Consider the following 22340-nt stretch of genomic DNA (forward strand, 5'->3'; position numbering starts at 1 on the left):
GATTAATTAGTTTATAGATATGAGTCTTTGGTCTCGATTTTTAGATTCAAAAAGTTGAAATATTATGCTAATATAGTAATATTCTGAAAAAAAAAACATGAAAATATTTTCGTTATATTCTCTTAAAAATAGAGGAAAATATGTAAGTGATCAAAAGGAATATAAAATTATGCTTTAATCATAGCTTTTTTTTAAATCAATAATTTAAATTTTTTAATTGACTGATTTTTTCCTGAAGTTCCAAATAATTATAAAATGATAAAAACAATACATGTAGAGGTAGATTTAAATATTAAAATTGTGAATTAAAATAATAAGTATTCTTTTCTCTCAATTTACAAAATATTCCAGGATATATGATAAAAAAAAAAAAACTAAAATAATCCCCAACCCCTGAAATATTAAATTTGTCTCCTGTGTTCAAAGAATCATCCATATTATTTACTCTTATAAAACTGCATATTATGCTCAGTAATGATACGTAAAACCTAAAAATCTGGACCCTTGATAGGTACCTATAAGATAATTATTTATTATTATTTTAATTGTTAGTTTGTAAATTAATTCAATCATTTCATTTTTGATTGTAGCCTGATGACTTAAACTTATAATACTGTATTGACTATATATACTTAATAACTGTAAGTTAGTATTAAAAAGTTGTTATAATTTTTTAAACAATGCAAGTGACATTCTAACTTATTGCATTATTCAATGCCCTTCTCAGCAAAATTGGCAAACAAACCTTAAACCAAAAATGTTGATGTAGGTATCAAGTTACAATAGTAATTTGTAAAAGAGTTTAAAAAGGATAAAATAAAAAACATTTTATTTTCACTTTGCTATAAACGATTTATTTTAAGTTACTTATTAGATAACTATAAATATAGTAAGTATAAACTATAAATATAATTGCAACTTAACAAACTTAATAGCTACTGAACAACAATCTTAAAAACTAATTAACTCGTCACTAACAGACTTTTTATATTTACAATAGGATACAAAAAATGAATACCAATAATTCAGAGATCACTAATTGTCCACAAAAAAAAACCGCTTTAATAATATCTCCCCTTCCTCTCCTGCCTCTAATAATTGTAAATTATTATTGACGAAGTTTCGCTTGGCAGTAACAAGAATCTCATAGGCAGGCACACAATGAACTACTGTTGTTCACGTAATATTATGTTAAAAACAAAATAACTTTCAGTCGTGTTGCATTTCATCATTGTCTTCTTAGAATATAATATATGATATTATTATATTTACAGCAGTACTTAATCATATTCAACTTTAAAATTAAAATAACGTACAATTTTAAGATTTTATTAGGGTAAATCATGGTTAAAGTTTGTTATTGAGTATTGACTAATATTTGAAAAATTAAATGAAATTAATTTAGAAAAAATGCTAACCTTGAAATAATAATAACTGTAATAAATAGGTATTTTCTCAGATTTGATTCAGACTGAATTTACACTTGATTTGACACTGCATAAATAAGGGTAGATTATTTGACTGAAGAACTGAACAATGAAAAGACTTAAATTTAAAAATAAGTAATTAGTAACTCTATAATAGAAGTATTTTTTTTTAAACTATACAATAGCCAAAACACATTTTCATAACACATAATAGAAATCATATTTATTATTAATATTAAACTGTTTTATATTTTAGAGTAAGTGTCAAACATTATCATCGCAAGTCTAAATATTTTTTAATTGAATTTTAATTTAAAAACAATTTAGTAAGACAATAAGTGTTACATGCTGTACAACAAAATATTGAATAATTTAAAATTATATTATATAAAAAAAATTGCACAATTGATAAAATTCAACACTAACAAAATAAAAATCACTTATATAGAGTTACAATTACTAAGTATTTTTTTTATTGCTTTTCATGTTTACAGTAACTGATGACAACACATCACGTTCCCCATGATATTAGTATTTATGCTGTCGTTAATTTTTATAAATAGTGAATATATTAATATTGTATTAGACTACATATTATTATACATTAATTTAATTAAATGTATTTTTTCAACTGTAGTGTATTATTTTACATTTAAGAAGGTCAATGTATTTTGTGTCCATATAAAATTTTATTGTTATTTATCTATAACATTCGGCATTAATAGTATATGTTAACAATGATAAAATATATAAAATACATATAATAAATATAAATATATTTATATATATACATATGATATATAAGACCTAAATTTCTTTCGAGCACTATTGAGCAAAAATCATTAAGACTTTTGGATTAAGTACTTAAGGTGCCTTAACAATGGATATTTATTTTTTTAAATAATTTTTTATCACAGTAAAACAGCCTTTTTTTGTCATAAAGGGTCGCCACAATTTGCATATCTACCTACTATAAGTGTTTATAAATTATCAATAAATAACAATCTTGAACACAGAGGGCGAAATATTTTGCAAGTATAAATATAAATATATTTTTTATCGACCAAGATCGTTGCCATTTTCTGGAGTTTGAGGAGGGGGAATTAAGTTAAATAATACTATAAAAAATCAAAAATATTAGGAGCTGGCCAGTCTTGTTGGAGCTATTTAACTTTGATCATATAAGAAAGCGGTAATTCTTTGTTTTTATTTTTAAATGGCCATTGACCTCATGTCCGAACACATGCCTTCTACCTGAGGGGGGCCTATATCAACACTGGTTATCTGGTCTGCACGACTATCTTCACTGCTGGAAACTTCAGGATTATCGCCTTGGTCAGGTGTATAGCGATTGATTCTATTTCCCTTGTAAGACTAACAATTATAAAATAAACAAGATTAATTAAAAATCAATTAATCAATCAATACAATACTCTTTCTTACACTGTAGTTTTTCTTGTTGCTTTGGTAGTTATTGCCACCATACCTGGCTCCTCTGTTGTTGAACATCTGATGGCCATTAGAGGGGCGTACGTTTCCCTGATTGTGATAAGGATAATTTGGATTTAACATCACCTGAGGAACAGCAGGATAGTGCATTTTAGGAAATCGGTGACGGAAATTTGAATTAGGAACAAAAAACGGGCTAGTAAAAGATGAATTGACCATAGGACCAGTAGTATTATTAGTATGCCTAGGATGAGGTATAGTAGTTGGCCCAGTTTTATAAAATGTGCGAGCCTCCAGATACTTTTTGGGTCCATTTTTCATGTAGTCGTTGTTATTCTTAATAGATAAATTATTGTTGTTGCCCTGATATTGATGAGCATCACCACGTTGCTTAGCACAGTCCTTTTGTTCTGGACGTATATTTATAGAAGGTGGGGGGTGTCTAATATTATACTGAATTTGAGTCATAAGTAATTGATTGGGTGATTGGTCAGATTTTTCAGGATCCGGAGTAGACGACGTGGTGGGCTTAGAAACTATTGGTTGAGAGACTGTTTGTGGCGGAGGCTCTGCTAAACTTATGACCGGAGTTAGGCATAACTGCTGTGGTTCAGGTGTATATGTCTGAGGTTTTTCCTCGTCATTTCTAACTACGGACATCAGTGATACAAACTGATTCGTGGTAATTACTTGCGCTTGTCCTACCTAAAGCCACAGATTCAATATTTCAACATAATGCGTACTTTAAAAAGAGCTGAGCGAGAAAATAAAATATCTTATTGAATTAATCTACTCTACAAACATAAAACATAATAAGATTTAGATATAGATTTTTCTCACACTATTTTCCTGGTAAACAAGGTTTTTGTTTTTAACAATTTTATTATAGGTACATAAAATTACAATATTTAGTATTAATTAAATATAAATAAATTTAACTATAAGATAATTGTGAGGAAAGTAGATTTGCATGTTCTTAAGAAGACACTACCAATATATTTGTTTTCTCAGTCTTACAAACGTACGACATAGCAAATTTTTGTTCACTAGTTTCAAGTGTGTGCTGTTAACCCGCGGCAACTTAGGCCATTGGGCGGTTGTTTAAACTGTGGGGGAGGGTACAGTAGGTTTTGATAAACACGTTTTTTGGGTTTGGCAGAATTTCAATTCGGCACCTGTAGGTTTCTGCCATGCCAGGTTGGGAGATGGTGACCTCTCTCCGGGCAGACATTTGTCTGGAGAGAAGTGCCGCCCGTGACCGAGATTCAAACCCCCGACGGTACGTGTCACAACTAACGCCCTAGTCCGCTTGGCTACTCTGTCCCCCTGTTAATTTTAATAAGAGTGAATTGACCTATTATTAAACTAGTAGGTAAGAATATTAACCGTGCAAAGTGTCAGCTTTAATTTGATATTTTAATTTTCAAGCAAGATATGAGCATTTGTAAATTTGTGATATTTTATATATTAAACCTATCTTGCTTGTAAATTAAGTTATCGAAAAATCCCCTTAAGCACATATAATTTTCTTATCTAAGTTTGATAATAAATTCACCCTAATCTCAAAACTAACAGCACACTGTAAAAACTAGTGAACAAAAATTTGCTGTCGTAAGTTTGTAAGACGGAGACAACAAAGACATGGGTAGCATACTCTTAATTGTATTTATTAAATTAAAAATGAAATATATATAATTTAAAATATTGATTAAGAATTTTTATATACAAAATGTATTGCAAATAAAAGCACTTAAATCATAGACCTTATACTAATAGACGAAACATGTATGGCCGGTAAGGTTGTGTTGCGGTGACAAAAAATTGCGTTACCAGTGATGCCATTACAATTAGCATAAATAATATTGTACATACACATTTTTCATTCAACATAATTGGTTTAAAATATTTCACCTACAGCCCTTATATTATATTATAATATTTTAATGCTGGGATCTTCCTAATTACTATTAAGAAATATCCATAAATTATGATATAAATAATACAATATAAAACGATAATTATGTATTTACGGTGTTAACTATGCCTGAACTAATGTGGTCTACGTATATGCGCAGAAGTGTGGAATAACAAAATTAGCATTGATTAATATGGTGGGAACTACCATCATACTTGGCCTATTAATATAAGGTTTATGAATTAAAATATCTTATTCATAACATATATAAGTTAACAATTCATTAATCTCGGCTAAATTCAAATATATTCGAGAATTTTGATTTTAATTTCTAAGTAACAATTAAGTGAATTGTATTATTTTATTTTTTAATTCATAACATCAAAATATATTAAAGGATGTCGCACCCACATATGTTGTTTCAGTCTTACACACAAACGGCATACCAAATTTTATAATCAGCAGATCATGTTTAGCTTCATTGGTTTAAAAATTAAAGTGAATTTACCTCTTAGCCCTTAGGTAAGATTATTATCAAGGGTATCTCATAGGCTTTTTATTACATTTTAATTTTAAAGTGAGTACAGTCGAGTCTCGATAACTCGAATTTTTTTTTTTGTCCCTAGGAAATTCCTATACACTCAATGCAATATTTGTCGCGATAAGTCAAATATAAAAATAGTTGAGCATAGATAACTCGAAGTCATTTCTTACATTTTATCGTTAGAATAACCAGTTTACAATCACAAATGTACAAATGAAATTATCCTATGTACAACTGTGCTGTAAAATAATCGGCAGTTGCCGTATATCTTCGCTGTGTAGCGTGTACAATTTGTAGTTTGTCTCTTAAACGTAAATTGGTTACATTAACTAAATACATAAATAAGGAAATGAGTTTTAAAATTTAATTTTTTAATTTTAATTATAGTTTATAAATATACATATAATACTTCTAATAAAAACAAATTAAAAAAAAAAATTATGTCTAACTCGAATTTATTAGTATTTTTAAAAATATTTGAGTTATGTAACTCGAAAAATACATAAGTCGAATTTATTTTTATGTCCCTTGACATTCGAGTTATCGAGACTCGACTGTATTTTAAAATTGTTTGAGCAACTTAAAATACTCGCTTTAAAATTAAAATATAACAAAAAGCCTATGAGATGCACTAGATAATAATTAAATAATCTTACCTTAAATTATATAAGAGGTCAATTCACTCTTATTTTTAAACTAATGAAGCTAAAAGTGATCTGCCGAGTGTAAAATTTAGTATGTCGTACGCGTGTAAGACAGAGATAACATATACGGGCAAGACGTCCTCTTAAACAAATTATATTAACTCGCTCAGCCCCAAAGTAAAATTATTAGTAATAAATTATTTAATTACCGAAGCATCTGATGAAGGGGGCCTAGGATTTGCGCACTGTTCAGTAAATACCGGTTGATGAACAAGCTGAATATTTTCCATGACTGGATCATAATATGGATAACCACCATCAGAAGTTGCGACCATATAAGGCATATATGGTGACATGACTGGCATGGGATAGGCCATATCAGGAGTAGGTATCATATTAGACATTTGAGTTCCCGAATAATAAGGTGTATCACAAGGCATCGAAAAAAGAACCTTTGATCCTTGAGTATTGTTACAAACCTAAAATGATAATAGTTAAAAGATATTAATCGACAAAAAAAAAAAGTATACAGTGATTTTTAATTATTTTAGTTTTTTACACCACATTAATTTTTGTAGTTTAGAAAAAAAATGTATTAAATAGCTTGCAGTACATACTTAGGGTATTGTTTGAAAAAAAGTACTGCTTTTTTTATTTTTTTTTTGACAATTAATGTTTTTAATGGTATTTTTTGAAGCAGAATACTTTTTTAATTTGTCCATGAATAAACAAAAATAGATCAGTAATTGTTTTAATAGTTTATAAAAGTTTTTTTCTAAATTAAAATTGAATTAGATCTCATAGTATAATAATTTGTCTTGCTGGGGTCAATTAAGATTGAATTGACATAAAAGAGTCGTGTTTGAGTCTGAGGACAATATTAATAGAATGGACCATAAGGATCCTAAATTATATGTACATTGTAAAAATGAATAGGAACAATTATTTTAGGCAATTTATCCCCAGTGTAGAAACATCTTGAATTTATAGAACATACTGAGAATGTCAATTTCATTAATGTCTAAAATATAATCTGAGTCTGGCTGGGTTGAGCTAGACAAATAATAATTGTATCAGATGAAGCTCATTACATTTTTATCAAGTACAAGAAAATACTAAGAACTAAGAGAATATGAAAAATATAGCTTTTAAAAGGATATCAGATCATTGTTTGTTTTCACTCTCTGTAAACACAAAACACTAAATTTGATTTCATTAGCACCAATCTTGTATTGTTAGATTTAATATTAAGTGAGTTCACAACCTATTATTGAATTTAAAATTTAAATAAAGAACATTATCTGTGTTTATGCATTGAATTTTTTTTTACAATATTTTCAATTTTGAGAATATTTAAACTGCAATATTTTACATACTCAATGCTCACATATCACTTTAAAATTAAAATATTTTAAGAAAACTTATGTGAACATGTAGATAATATTTTTACTTTTAAATTAAATAATTGATCAATTCACTCTAATACTAAAGCTAATAATACAAAATTAGATCTAATTACTGCAAATTTATTTGCCATGTGGTGTGTGGGTGGAGTCAGAGAGAAAACAAACAGTTTGCCAACATCCACTTTGGATTACCAAACAATTTATTAAAAATTATGAATAAAGAATTTTTACACTTGATATTACTCACTGAGCTCACTGGTAAGTTAGGGTAAGCTTGTTGTACCAGAACTTGAGGTACTGGATTTGGATAGAATATAGGTTGGCCACTATAACCTTGCATGCTAGTAGTACTTTGTGTTCCATAAGGAGCTAAATACACCATTACAAAATAATTGATAGTTTAATAAAATCATAATTATCTTTAATTAGTTACCTGCATATACATTAGGGAGGGATTCGGTTGATGACGAGTTTTGTGGACCAGGAGGTTGAGGAGTTACAGCAGTATTCCCATTGATTGGCATATTAAAAAAAGCCATCCCATTTTGATAAGTATACATAACTGGTGCTAACATTGGTTGAGCTGGAGTTGGTAATGGAGGAACTGAATATTGCTGAACTTGACTACTATATGACATTAAGTGTGATTGTTGTTGAGGAGGGCTGTTGGAATCGTAATTGCTTTTGATATCCTAAAAATAATAATAATTTTTAAATAACATGTTTAGCGAACACCAAATTAAAGTAGTATACTTATCCAATACTCATTGCTTAATTAACACTTTTATCATTCATATATATATTTGATGCTAAGCAATAAAAAATCAAATTATTTGTTTAGATAAGCTATGATCTAGTTATCATATTTAACTTATATTATTAAAATAGTTGGTATCAAATTAATTAGCATTGAATATTGATACAGACCTAAATGTATACAATATTTATAAATACACTTCTTCTTATACCCTATTTTGAGTTAAAATTACTCTTTGTTAGAATTTAAGCAAGTGCCTAAATAAAATAACCAAAATTTGTTTTTACGAATGACCAATTATAGAAATCTCTTATTTTATAATAATAAATATTATCTTTTATAATTCCACTTAAAATTAAACTAAAACCCTATTTAAAAGATGTGTTGTTACATTCATTATCAAATAATTAATTAGTATTTTTTTTTTCAAATTATATGGACTGTTTATCTCTAAAACCCTCAGATAAACTATTGATAAAACTAATTACGAATACATACTAATGCAAGTATAAAATAGCTATAAAATAATAGCAATAAAAAAAATATATAATAATTAAAAATATTAACCTATCATCAAAAACTCAGCTACAACTCCAGACCAAGAATATACAAATTAGATACAGCACAACTGCATAAGTTAGTCATTCATTTCAATTTAGGTAATTAATTTTGTTTTTTTTTTTTTTTATATACATGCTTGATAAAAACTAATGACGTAGGTACTTTCTTATCTTAAAAATAATAAAGACAAAATAACAATATAACACATACTTTCTCATAAGCAGGAGCTATGTTGATACGTTTATCTTTAAACATCAGAACGGGACCCTAAAAAATAAAAAATAAAAAAAAAAGCTATTAAAACTAAAATTAAAATTAAATATGTAAATAAAACTTAGAAATAACCAAACATATAAGTAAAATTAAATATTACCGATTGAATTACAGATATAAAACTTCAAATATATTTGTGAAATTCAATCAAAAATTAAAATTAACTTACAGCATCAATTATTTTTTTGACTTCTTCTTCAGAACCGAAAGTAATAAAACCAAATCCTTTGAGAGAACCAGCTTTGTCTTTTACAATTTTTACAACTTTAACTTCTCCATAAATTGAAAAGAAATTTCGCAATTCTTGTTCTGAGGTGCCATTGGCTAAACCACCGACAAATATTCGGTTTGGCACCATGGTTGATCCAACACGTTTATCCGCCACGTTTTGGTTATTATATCTGAATGTTTGTTGTTGTAGCGTAGACAGCTCCAAGTGATGGTATCTCTCTTCAATGCTAGTATACGTTATCTACATAACAAGTTATGAATTAGAATATGAAACCATGATTTAAATTTTAAAAATGTTTATACTATATAAATTTTGCTATTTTAGTAAATACCTTGCGGCCTCGTTTCATTTGTGACATAATAGTTTGGCAGTAATGCAGGAAAGAAGGATGAGAAGATACAAAGGAAACCTATTTGAAGGAAAATGACAAAATTAGCAAATACAATTAATATCTTAAATCTAATTTTAAAATATGAAAAGCATCTTTTACATCTCACAACTACTATAAAAATGTAACCCCAAATAACTACTATATAGGCAAGTTCATTTAAATATTTAATATATTTTATTGTAAATCAAAAAAAATTATATGTAGGTACCACCAGATTCAATAAAAAACATATTTTCTTAAAAGAGTTCAAAAAGGTGAGGAATATAAATGCAGAGAAATGGTTTGTAGTAAATACACATATTAAATAACAAGTAGGTATTTACATAGTTTTCTAATTAAGTAGATTACTATCTATTTTCATAATATTTTTAAATAAATTATATCTACCTAACAAAGTTAACATTTTAGAATTGTTTTATTAATATCATATATATAATATGAAACAGAAAAAACCGAATGAAACCCTTAACCCAACGATAGTCGCGACGGTGTATATTACAGAGTTAGTAGCATTGCAGTCTGTTCGACATTTTATTTTTCAATAACAAAAAAAAAAAATTTCATACCTACATTTTTAATAATTTTATCAAAACAAATAATTATTTCATACTATTTTTACAATTTATATAATATAGTTATAAATAATAAATATGTACTTCTTTATACATCAAATGGATATTATTTAAAAAAAAAATAGAAATGTACAAGTTAAATGGAGTCTCATGGCAGGCAATTGAAGTTTTCAAAAAAAATCCTTGGCATCCAAGTTGTCATTTTATTTATTATACCTAGTATTTTTAAGAACTTTTATATTGAGTATCAATGACTGAAATATAAAATATATTTGTTTTATTCAAGATGTAAAAAAGTGAGGTATTTTAACCATAACGAGACCAACATGACGTGTTAAAAAAAAAAACTTATGGATAGCAAAACAATAGATTTTCAATTTTTGTAATACATACTACTAGGTAGTCAAATAGTTTTAGAAACAGTAACGAATGGCATGGACAACAATAAATAACAATTCAAAACGGGTTGCGTAAAAAATGTTCGTAGAACAAACATTACGTACCTAACTATAAAAATATAGAAAATTAAATAGTAATTCTGTTCTGCCTAAGCAACGTAGACGGCGGCTATTGACTACTGGGCAGTGGGTACAAAGACAAACGTGGTACAAACTATGATACGGTTTTGCTGCACGAACGTAAACGTCTCAGAAACTTCATTACCGCGCACAATGACAAAATAGTAAATATACACAAACGAAGAGAAACGAACGATTCGGTGAACACCGATAACACGAATTCGTTGTCCTGGAAAACTCGTAAACACCGTACGCCGTACGGCAATAATTATAAAACAAAATACAATATAATTCTAAACGATATCTCAAAGACAGACGGACGTATAGAAATAGAGAGATTGAATTTAGAAAGAAAGAGATAGATCTACAATTGTTATTAATTTAGCGCGTAGACATTGCCGACCGAATGGGTATTCCCCGACATATGATAAGAAACTATGCCCGGTGGTGAGATTTGGTAAAACACGATAAATGATCACCGCGCCATAAAACCAGTAACGATTGCTTTTATACCAGAGAATATATAGATATACCACTACGATAACGACCGCGCTGCCGCCATCCCAGCCATTCTAATCACTAATTCACTAATAACTCCAAAAATAACAGATATGTAATTACTTATTACACCTCTTTCATGGGTTTTCGATTTACGGCTTTACCCACGTCCGGCCGATAAAAAACCTACCGAACTTTCAATAGTTTAAAACTTAATCAATTGATATTTTTAAGAACAGTTCCGACCGCCAAAATGAGCGGTAAAAGCAATTAATATTGTCATTAAGCCAACACGAACATTTTAAGAATTTAATACTCACTTTGATAATATTCTGTTTAGCGTGGGAAAGCTCTTTCAAACGTTGTCTGTCCCCAAGTGTCTCTGGTCAGCTGCTCTCGTACGACCGGACTCCCGTCTTGTTCACACGAAACTGTCGGCTACAACACACGGAATAAAAGTCAAAACAGAGCAAATTAACAATAAAAATGCGATTCGACCCGAAGCGGATCCCGTTGACACGCAACGCGTCGCAACGATCCGTCTTACCGCGGCTGGTGTCGATCATCTCGTCGCAGCTTGCAGCAATCCACCAATTATTATGAAAATCGCACAGTGGCGGCGAACGCCGATACCGACAATAAATTATTTTGAAAAGTGATAGTAGTAGAAGAAGAAAAAGAAGTCGTTAAGGTAAAGCGTGTGCGCCTTTCAGACTTCGGTTGTGGTGCAACGATGTCCGTCAACCGCGGCGCGCGCGAGGGAGCTGAGCGTTCTGCTTCTGCGTGCCGTGCACAACGCGACGCTAGACGATAGTCTAAAATAATAAATCGACGGTAATATACCTATAATGTCCTATTATATGATATTATGGCAAATACGGCGGCGGGCGTACACGACGAAATGATGTGCGCGTGTGTGTTAGTAAAAAAAAATGTATAAATAAATATTATGATCGGACGGAAAAAAAATAAAAAAAAAAAGCGTACGACTAACAAACGGATTTAATTATAATCAGTGAAAGAATGAAGGAAAAAAGAAGAGAACACGTTCGGGAGTGAAGAAGGGTATGTGTGGGGTGTGCGCGCGCGTGATTGCGTGTGAAGTGTGTATGTGTTTGTGTGCGTGAAAAAACCAATATAAATAATAATAATAAATGAATATAAAATAATAAAAGCAAAGAGTACACAAACGCGACGCGCGATTAGGAACATATGCGCGGTGCCCGATAGGATAATGTGCGGCGGTGCGCCGTGTGCGCTAGCCTGCAGGCGGCAGCTTGTCGGCGGCATTGTCGGAGCACGCGCGTAGGGGGCGGGGCCCGCGGTAAAAGAGACTCGGGTACGACGACGGGCCGACGCTCGCGAAGGCGTGACGTCACCGTGAGTTCGCACGGATGTTTTGCGTTTCGCGGGGACCATTCAAATCATAGAAATAAATAATAATATTGTTATGTGTTTCGAACGGTTAAGTCTTTGGTTGCCTCTACAGTTTCACAACCACATAGGGATATAATTATTAACCTACCTATTACCTCTATCCCATCGAAACTGACTCATTAGCGGAAGTTTACACATCGGCGTAACTAGGAGGAACTAGGGCTGTATATAGTAAGTTATCCTCCATTGTTTAGCCCATCCTAGTTAAAATCCCAATCCTGACATAAACAAAAACTTTCAAGGGTTCAATTTGTATAATAATTGATAATTATATATATCATAATATTATATTAATATTTTGGATATACCATGTACGGAGTTTAAGTATAAGGACTAAGGAGTAAAGCAGGGGCGTCATTTGGGGGTGCAGGATGTAAATTTGCACCAATTTATTATTTTTTTTTGCCTTCTTTGGCCTACCAACAATAAATATAAGCGCCGATATACCTAAGTGTTTTATATTATAAATATATTATATTTTATATTTTTTCAGTATTGAAAAAAACAATATATTGTAGTAATGTTTAATTTCCAAGAATGTTTGATGTGATTTTGTGGTCACACAATATTATAATCGATAAAATTAAAACACAAACATTGTGAAGAAGGATACCAATAAAATAAATGTCTATATAAGTTTTATTAAGCTAGCTCTATTATTTATTTTGAGTATGCAGGGAGAAAAAATGTGTAGGTTAGGTTCGGTTAGGTATTTATAAAGGTGATTTATACCCATACATTTATTTACCAAGTGTAAATACCACTGTACACTGGTATAGTGGTATCCACAATATAAAATAAATATATTAAAAGTACCTACACATAGTTCGCCAAAAATAGTAACAATATTGTGATATTTTCATACTAATATAAATGACATTAAATAAATTATACAAATATTCTACAGTTTTTGTCCCCACTTGACCCCCCCCCCCCAAAAAAAAAAAAAAAATTTTCTATGTGGCATGGTAATGATCTGAATGGCCTGCAAACATTTTGGCACCAACAAAAAAAAATTTGAAATGACGCCCCAGGAGTAAGTAGAATCAAAATATACATCAGGTCGAGGGTCGGCTATCGCCTATCACCCACAACATACTAATTTATTACTTATAACTTATAAGTTTAGACACGATTATTGATAATGATATTTTATAAACATATTAAGCTTCTAAATATAGGCATATTATACAGTTATAAAATATGTATCATACTTATTTTATTTTTAATAACAAAAGGAACCCAGCCCCTAGGGGGACGCTTTTAGTCTATGGTTTATTTTCAATTTTTATTTCAAGTATGATTTCCATATGTGATTGCTTAACTCTAATGACGCTTATGATGGTGAGTGGGGGGGAGGCTTTTTATTTTCCTAGATTCGTATTTCGTATATTGTGATAACTGATCACTAATCCGTTTAGATTAGTCGAATATCAATCCTGATCTACACGATGATCGCGCGTATCGTTTGGTATAACGCGACACTAATATTGTATATTTGTATGCAAATCGATGAGACAAGTGATTCCCAATCCGTAAATTTGATATTCATTGTTTATCTACACTTAAATTTATTTTCCTTACGTACATGCATATTGCATAATGCATGTTAATATGTTCTAATGTGTTGGCAAACCTAAATAATAAATATTATATTTATTTATTAACTTCAGTTATACAGCGACTACCAGCCGCGAGTAAGCGAGTAGGAGCTGCATGTGTTGTCTCTGTCTTAAAGTGCGTAACATAGCAAATGTTCCGCTCAGTAGATCGCGTTTAGCTCCGTTAGTTTATAAATTATAGTTAATTTACCTCTTATACAATTTTAAGATAAAATTATTATCTGGGCAATCTTATAAGCTTTTTATTATATTTTTATTTTAAAGCGAGTTATGAGTATTTTAAGATATACAAACAATTTTTGAAGAGCGTTATAAGTATTTTAAAATTGTAAATTGTTTGTACATCTTAAAATATTCATAACTCGATTTAAAATTAAAATATAATAAAAAGCCCATGAGATTGCCTAGATAATAAATAATAATCTTATTTTTACATTTTATAATTGGTCAATTCACTCTAATTTTTAAGGTAACTGAGTTAAACGCGATCTGCTTAGCGTAAAATTTACCATGTTGGGATCTCACACACTTGTAAGACGGAGACAATACATGCGGGTACCATGTCCTCATATCGTCCTCACATCCTCATCTCGCATAGAATAAAACTACTATAGCCTGGAAATAATCGTCGTATCGTACTTTCATAAAAATAGTATCTTTAATCGTGATTCGTACCAATCGTACCTCGTATATAGACTCTATTATAGTATAGACTATAGACTATAAATTATGGTCTATAGAGTATACCTAAGTAATATTCGAAAAGGTATTTTCTTATAATATATTATAGATACCATACAATTATAATTAAAACTTAAAAGGCACATTGCTGAATGCACATAATATACAACAGTTATACGTGTACTGCATGTCTGCATTCGGGTACTAGTAAATAGTAAAATTATTCTAAATACTAATTTCACACTTGACACTCGAGACTCGACCAATAATATTATTGCATCTACGCCGCTGAGGGTACGCATAGTGCGTACGACATATTGTGCACACGTGTTAACTGCTAAGTGCAAATATTTAAACTATTATTATTATTATTATTATTATAAACGAATAAACGATTGTTCAATGTTCGCTGTCATACGCCCGTACTACAGAGTCGTTAAGATTATCTCCATACTCGATATTTCGTGAATTTCCCACCGTACAAGTGTAGAACACTACGAAATACGAATATAAGCTGTGTGCCTGTGTTCAACCGTTCAATGTACATTCCGATTTCTGATTGTACATAATATTATTATTTATAAACGAAATATCAAATAATAGTATACAATATAGTGAATAGTAATTTACATATTTTGTACACGTATTCTAATCATAATAATATTATGTATTAGTAGTCTACTACCTGATTAGATTACTTTAGGTTACTCATGACGTGATGATTTTTTCAATTAGATTTCAGAATTTTATTAAACTATCTACTAAATTCTTGAATAATACTGACGATAACATAATTTTACCTATATATCTACTCTATAGCACCAACACAAGCGAGCAATACATGTGTTTTTATCAAAAGGTTATTCAATATTCAAACGATCTCGATAGTAATATAATATAATAATTAATTTCTGTTTAAAAAATTGAATCGTTATTATGGCTCCAAACAACTAAATGCGTTATACACGAATTACGTATTATTATTGTTATGAGTGTTATGACCTGTAATGCCAATGGGTATATTCCTTAAATCATGTTACTCGTGTTAATTATTTTATTTTATGCAAATTGTAAATTTTTCTTTCAATCAAAAAAAAAAAAAAATAATAAATACCTAGTTTTAAGATAATATTATATTCTTACATAGGTCTTGAATAATAACTTTGACAAAGTACAGAAATTAAATTTAGAAAACATGTCAAAGTATTTAAGGTACTTTTGAAAAATATTTCCGAGTTTTCGGTTAACCAACAATGTTATAGATGGATTTGTTACATTTACATGAACCTATACCTATTCGGTTTTGAGAAAAACGTGAATATGAATGCATTCTTATACGTAGGAACTAAATGCTAATGAATAGTGAATAGAAATTAATTCTTTTTTTTTTTTTTACTACAAAGAATGTATCTCACAGCATAGTGTTATAGTCAGCATAGGTTTGCTTTTAAAATAAAATATGTTCTAGACACTGGTTAAATCTTCTCCCATGACCTCTTTTGTTTATTTAGTATAGACGTATAATAGTAATCAGTGATGTATTATTTAATTTCATACAGGACTATAATATTATTTTATATTTGTACATATTGAATATAAGCTACTTGCTAATGTTTTTATTTTTAAAAACAATTTAAAACATATTAATATTAATCGAAAACAAATATTTAAAATTGAAAAATAAATAATAGTTAAGAATTTATGTGTAAAAATGATAAATAATATATATTGAATGTACAAATATTTCAGGCTCAATAATCAATATAAAATGTTATACATTAAATCACGGTTATCAATTAATAGATAGCTGATGCTGCTTGCAGGCTGCATCTATGTTATATATACCAATTATTGGCTATTATTTATTACTATTAATAATATTAATGACTGTGGTTTATCAATTATCGTTTATATATTATGTATTTATCTGTAAACTGTTTATATATATTTTATAGATAATAGATATGGACATGTGGTCTGATATGGATATGTTTATGAGATTATATTTTATATTATATATTTAATTAATATTTATACAGCATGTGCTACTATGGTATTACACTATTACTTGATACTATAGTAGACAGTCTACTGTATATATAGATATATAAGACTTTATAAAAGTTTGGGTCTGATTATGTCATTCATTGTTATATTCTATGTTTATGCATTCCTCAACCGTTCATCCGATTGCGATGAAATTTGGTACAGAGATAGTTTAGACCAAGGGTTATCAACCTGTGGGGCACGCCAAAATTTCGGGGGGAGGGGGGGTGTTGGTAAAACACCAACAATAATGAAAACGTTAAAATTAATATATTTATTAATAAATTCATTTGGTATTAAAAAAACTTCATTGCATAATACTTCATTGCAAATACCTTCTTGCATTGAATCACGGTTGAAATCAATATAAATATTTATAGAAAATGATCAAATCGTCTAATGATAATAATTTATAATTTATAATATAAAACAATCAATTTTGTCAAATACTTATATATTGCGTAAAATTACAGTTTTTCCTCAATTTTTTTTTTGTCTTCCTCGTCGCTTTTGAAAACTACTGGAAATTTTCTATTTTTGACTTCTTAAAGTACCAACTAGATTCACTTTCCCATTAAAAAAGATACTGAAATTGAAAATCGAAACATTGTTTCATTTCAACTATTTATCGTTGTTATAGACATTCACAAAAAAATCATTACACATTATTGTGAAATCATGCCCTTCTATACCTATCTATTCATCACTCCTCAGAATCTAACAATATTAAAATATTATACTATTTCTGGTAAATTTTTATAAAGTACATCATCAAAATTTGTTGATTGGGCTGAAGACAGTGGCGTAACAGGTAACAGGGTGGAGGGTTAACGGGCCAAAGCCCCATTGCCGGTATTTTTTTTTCTTTTTCCAAGCTTTAGTTATCCTAATCTAATATTTTATACATTTTGAACTACAAATTAACTGTGATTTTGTCAAAATTTGAACTTTAAATGCTTATAAAAATAATCTTGCCTATACATATCGTTAATTTTTTTAAATAGCTATAATAAAAACGTATGATGTATAGGAGCAAATAGACAAATTATTTTGGGGGGACTAAAGCCCCTCCTATAATATTTTCTAAAAATTATATATGCTCAGTATTAACTACTGACTTTTGAACTGGGGGGACTTGGCAGAAATGTGGGGGGATTAAGTCCCCCCAAGCCCCACCTATTTGCGCCAATGTTATGATGAACCTTGTATTACATTTTTAAGCTTTTTGACTAAACAAATAATTATTTATTGACATTTAAAAAAAAGATGTCCGAGGCATTCAGATATTCTGACAGAGAACTCGGAGCATTATACATAGGTACCTATATTAAATGTATACGCGGCACACCCGTAAAAAAAATTAGCATAGAACGGCGTGAATTACAGATTGTCAACAAAAATTGAAGTCAGACAGATTAACTCATAAACAAGTCAACAAATCCCATTTGTGGCCAATTTCGTCATTAGTATAGATATATAATTATAATTTATAATTTATATCATATATTATATGCGCCTGCTATACCCCTACCCGCAAGTATATACTTACAAACAATAGCCGACAATCGCAGATGATAATTATAATAATAATAATATAACATATCACAGTCAAGCTTTTTCGTTATGGAAATTTTTTTTTCAGACGCCACGACAGATCCGCGATAAAAGCTACGGAAGAGCTTAAAAAACTAAAATTATTCAAATACAATCCAAGTGAAGACGGTCTAATCAGAGTTACCTAACAATTTTAACAAATTTTAATTTTTTTTTCTTTTTCCTAATTATATAAAAAAAATACTAAGAATTTTCAATTTTGACTTCCAAAAATTACGAACTAGGTCCAATTTACTTCCAAAAACCTCCTTTGATCCTTAGGTCAGAGCATTTTTTCTACTAGAAAACTTGAGAAGTAAATTGATTTGGTAATATGGTTAAAAAATATTATGATAATATGATAAACTGATAAATCTGCAGAGTATTTTGTATTTTAATATTATTTTCATATGTGATGAAAAATAGAAAAATGTACAACCGGTAGAATTTATCGTTAAAATGTCGTTACCAATCAATAATTATATTATACAGGTTAGGTGCCTAATCACTTTGTTTATTAGCAAAGTAGCAGCAGAATTATATTTTTATATACTATTACTTATTAGTGTTAATGCAATAGTAGATTTTTTTTATCGTACCTAGGTAGTCAATTATATGTTCTGCGTTTAAAATAATTTTATGAGAAAACGAAATAACAATATAATATGCAGAGAAGTCAGTAGGCACGAGGTACCTATACTTGTAATTTATATTATTATGTATTCATTTTCGTTCCGAGAACTCGTAAAAATTGTTAGTACTTACCTATTCTAGAAATGGGCATACTATTTATATTTATACTTATAGCCTATATAGGTCTTTGAAGCTATTTTTTTATTGATAATAAATAATACTAAGTACAAAACATTGTGTACCAACCTTTACAGTTACTACTAGTTACCTATTTGGCTGTATTCGAGTTAAATAAATTTGAATAATTGCAATAAGTTCTTATTTTAGATTCTGAGCGGAACGAGGAAGCTATTGGTTTTACAGTGGTGTTTATTTTTTTATTTTTTTTTTTTTATATCCTGTATATAAAATTTCTACCAGAAGGAGTGCTTCGATTTCAACATATAGTACCTTATCTTTTAGAAAATTGGATCAAGATGGTACTTTAGAGAGGTCACTTTTCGATTGTCTCAATAGTTATTTAATGCCACGGGAAAAACCAACGAAAAATTACGAACAAACGCTAAAAATGGGATTTTAATTTCCAACGCTTTATTTATCACAATATAAACGAATAAAAAATTATAATATTATAATATATATTCAACTTACATGATAAAATAAATAATAACAATATAAAATATCCAGACTGACAAACCGTCTCCGCTCAGAATCGTTTTTCTTATACAATATACAATGATATTATATCATATTAAATTCAAGTCTAATAGGTACAATCCATTATACAATGACCCACTTGTAATCTACTATACAGCAGAGTGACATCCACTTACCTGCTTTTTTTTATATTATTGTCATATTTTAATATTTTATGATGTATATTCATGTGTGATGTGTTCAAAATCGAAAATCAAAATCTGAATAACACAGTCACACAGATATGAACGTCTAGTTTATAAACCGGGTTTGGACACCAAGGGCGCCCGCAGTGGGAGGGCAAAGGGGCCTTTCCCCCCTGAGAATTTTTAACTATATGTACTTTAACATCAATATCACTATATAACTATTTTTAGATTATAAGTAATTTCTGCTCCGGATGGGATTTTATCCAGCGGATGCGCTTGTTGGATACTGTAATATGATATTTTTCTGAAAAGGATTTGCCGTTTAAATTATTAGAAAAAGCCAAAAGGTCTTTTAGCTTTAGGTCTACTATGCCCATTTTCAATTATGATATATGAACCATTTAATCCATCCAAAAGTCAAAACGATAACCTGACTTAACCGTTCTACAATTATTACAATATTGCCGATCTCGACGAGCTAACATTGCTAATTTATAAACAATCTAATCGTGTGTCAGTCATTATTAGAAATAATACATTTATCATATTTTATAGAAATTTAATTTTACAAGAATATAATTTATATTATCGTCGTAGATACTTTTAAATGTTATAATAATGGTGATTTGTTTTTTGGATTTGTGACATTTCTTGGTCATGGGCCTGTAGTTCATTGTCCACCATGTCTAAAGGCGTATTTACCTACGATTTTGGCGCCCTTTTTTTCTCAGTTTCCATTTACTCATTGTCACAAAAAAATTTTAAGCCCCTTCTAATTAGACAGTTTACTTTTTCTCTCCGTTAAAATTCAGAAGTAATAACCCAAAATGTATATTTTTCCCTTATTGTATTTATGCTTCCATTATAATTTTGAGAACACTTTTATTTTACCATTATCACTCAATTTATTCCTAATAAAAAAGTCAACCTTTATAATCAAATAAAACAAATTATAATTTTAGATTTTAGGCTTTTTTTCTAAATTATACATAATATGACAATATAATAAAATACATTATATATTATATATATAGAAATATGTATAGATATGTAAAAGATATAATAAGAAAGACACAGACATCACTAATATAATTTCTCAACACATCCAATAAAATAAATAATTTTTTTTTTTTATATCTTCACTTTGAAAACAATTTAACCTCTAGCGGCGGCGCCCCTTCGAGGACTCAGAATAGGAGTCCGACCCCCTAAATACGCCACTGGCCATGCCACCCTATCCGAAAGATATCTTTATAGATCTATGCACTCTATCGGTACGCCACTAACCAATGCGCTCAGTGTTGTCTCCGTAATTCCATCTTACAAGTTACAACCGCTTAACAGACTGTTAGTGTTAAGTCAATTATTCAGAAGTCAGAACGTACAATTCAGTATTCATTATGTTATGCGCATGTAAGACGGAGACAACGCATGCGGGTATAGACTATGGAGTCCTCTCTGGGTGGTACCATAATTTATGAAAATAAGTAGGCCCGATAAATTTTAGCAAAATAGTTAACAAGTATGATTATTGATTGGTATGCTATTTCAGTATGAATGTATGATACTATAATTAATTATAATGATACATTGGGACCATGGGTAGAATTTAATTACAGTATTTAATATTTAACATTATATTATAATCACATGAAAATTAATTTATCATTTAAAAAAACCGCCGTCGTCTAAAAATGTTATCACTTATCGTAACGAATTATATGCAATTAATACGAGGTATGCTGACGAAGAAATTTAATTATATCAAATTGAGTTTATGGTAGTTGTCAAAAACCGAAATTATAATAACTGAATGCTAAGCATCTACCCGCAACCAATAAACCAGACGTGCCAGAGCGGCTAGCCCCTGCAGTGTCTATAGTCACTAGCACGGTCTTGCAACAATGTAAACTGCAAACTGCAATTATACACGCGCGACTATCGCTGACTGGAAAAAATCAATAATATGACAAATTTAATTTCATCAACCAAACTAATAAGTGTAATAAATTTTAAATGCTATAATACCTATCATAGAAAAGTAAGTGATACCTATATTAATATTATACGGATTACGTAGTGCCGTAGTGGGTTGAGGAATAAATAATAATGAATAATATTATATTTTAACCATAGAACAATATAACGAATGAACGAAACGTGTTATTGTTACGTGATGGTGATGTCAAATTGAACTATTGTAATCGTCACTTGTCATCAATCGCTAACGTGACGTCACCCGCGGTCCGTAATCCGTCCCGTTATCAATATTCGCCGCTGCCGTTCGCTCAAAACG

The 22340-nt window shown here is 29.6% G+C and overlaps 1 protein-coding gene across 1 annotated transcript; it reads right to left on the reverse strand.

Annotated features, from left to right (window-relative positions):
- Positions 1-2133: 2133 nt before the first annotated feature.
- On the reverse strand, positions 2134-10613 carry LOC100161424. The gene is made up of 9 exons (XM_016807600.2): positions 10565-10613; positions 9540-9617; positions 9146-9448; positions 8914-8970; positions 7819-8077; positions 7633-7754; positions 6189-6458; positions 2871-3581; positions 2134-2801 (listed from the first exon to the last, which is right to left on the reverse strand). The coding sequence occupies exons 2-9, from the start codon at positions 9564-9566 to the stop codon at positions 2640-2642; spliced, it is 1911 nt and encodes a 636-aa protein (XP_016663089.1). The 5' UTR covers positions 9567-9617; positions 10565-10613; the 3' UTR covers positions 2134-2639.
- Positions 10614-22340: the final 11727 nt, after the last annotated feature.

This window comes from Acyrthosiphon pisum, chromosome A1 (genome assembly GCF_005508785.2).
Source record: "Acyrthosiphon pisum isolate AL4f chromosome A1, pea_aphid_22Mar2018_4r6ur, whole genome shotgun sequence".
In the NCBI taxonomy this organism is placed as follows: domain Eukaryota; kingdom Metazoa; phylum Arthropoda; class Insecta; order Hemiptera; family Aphididae; genus Acyrthosiphon; species Acyrthosiphon pisum.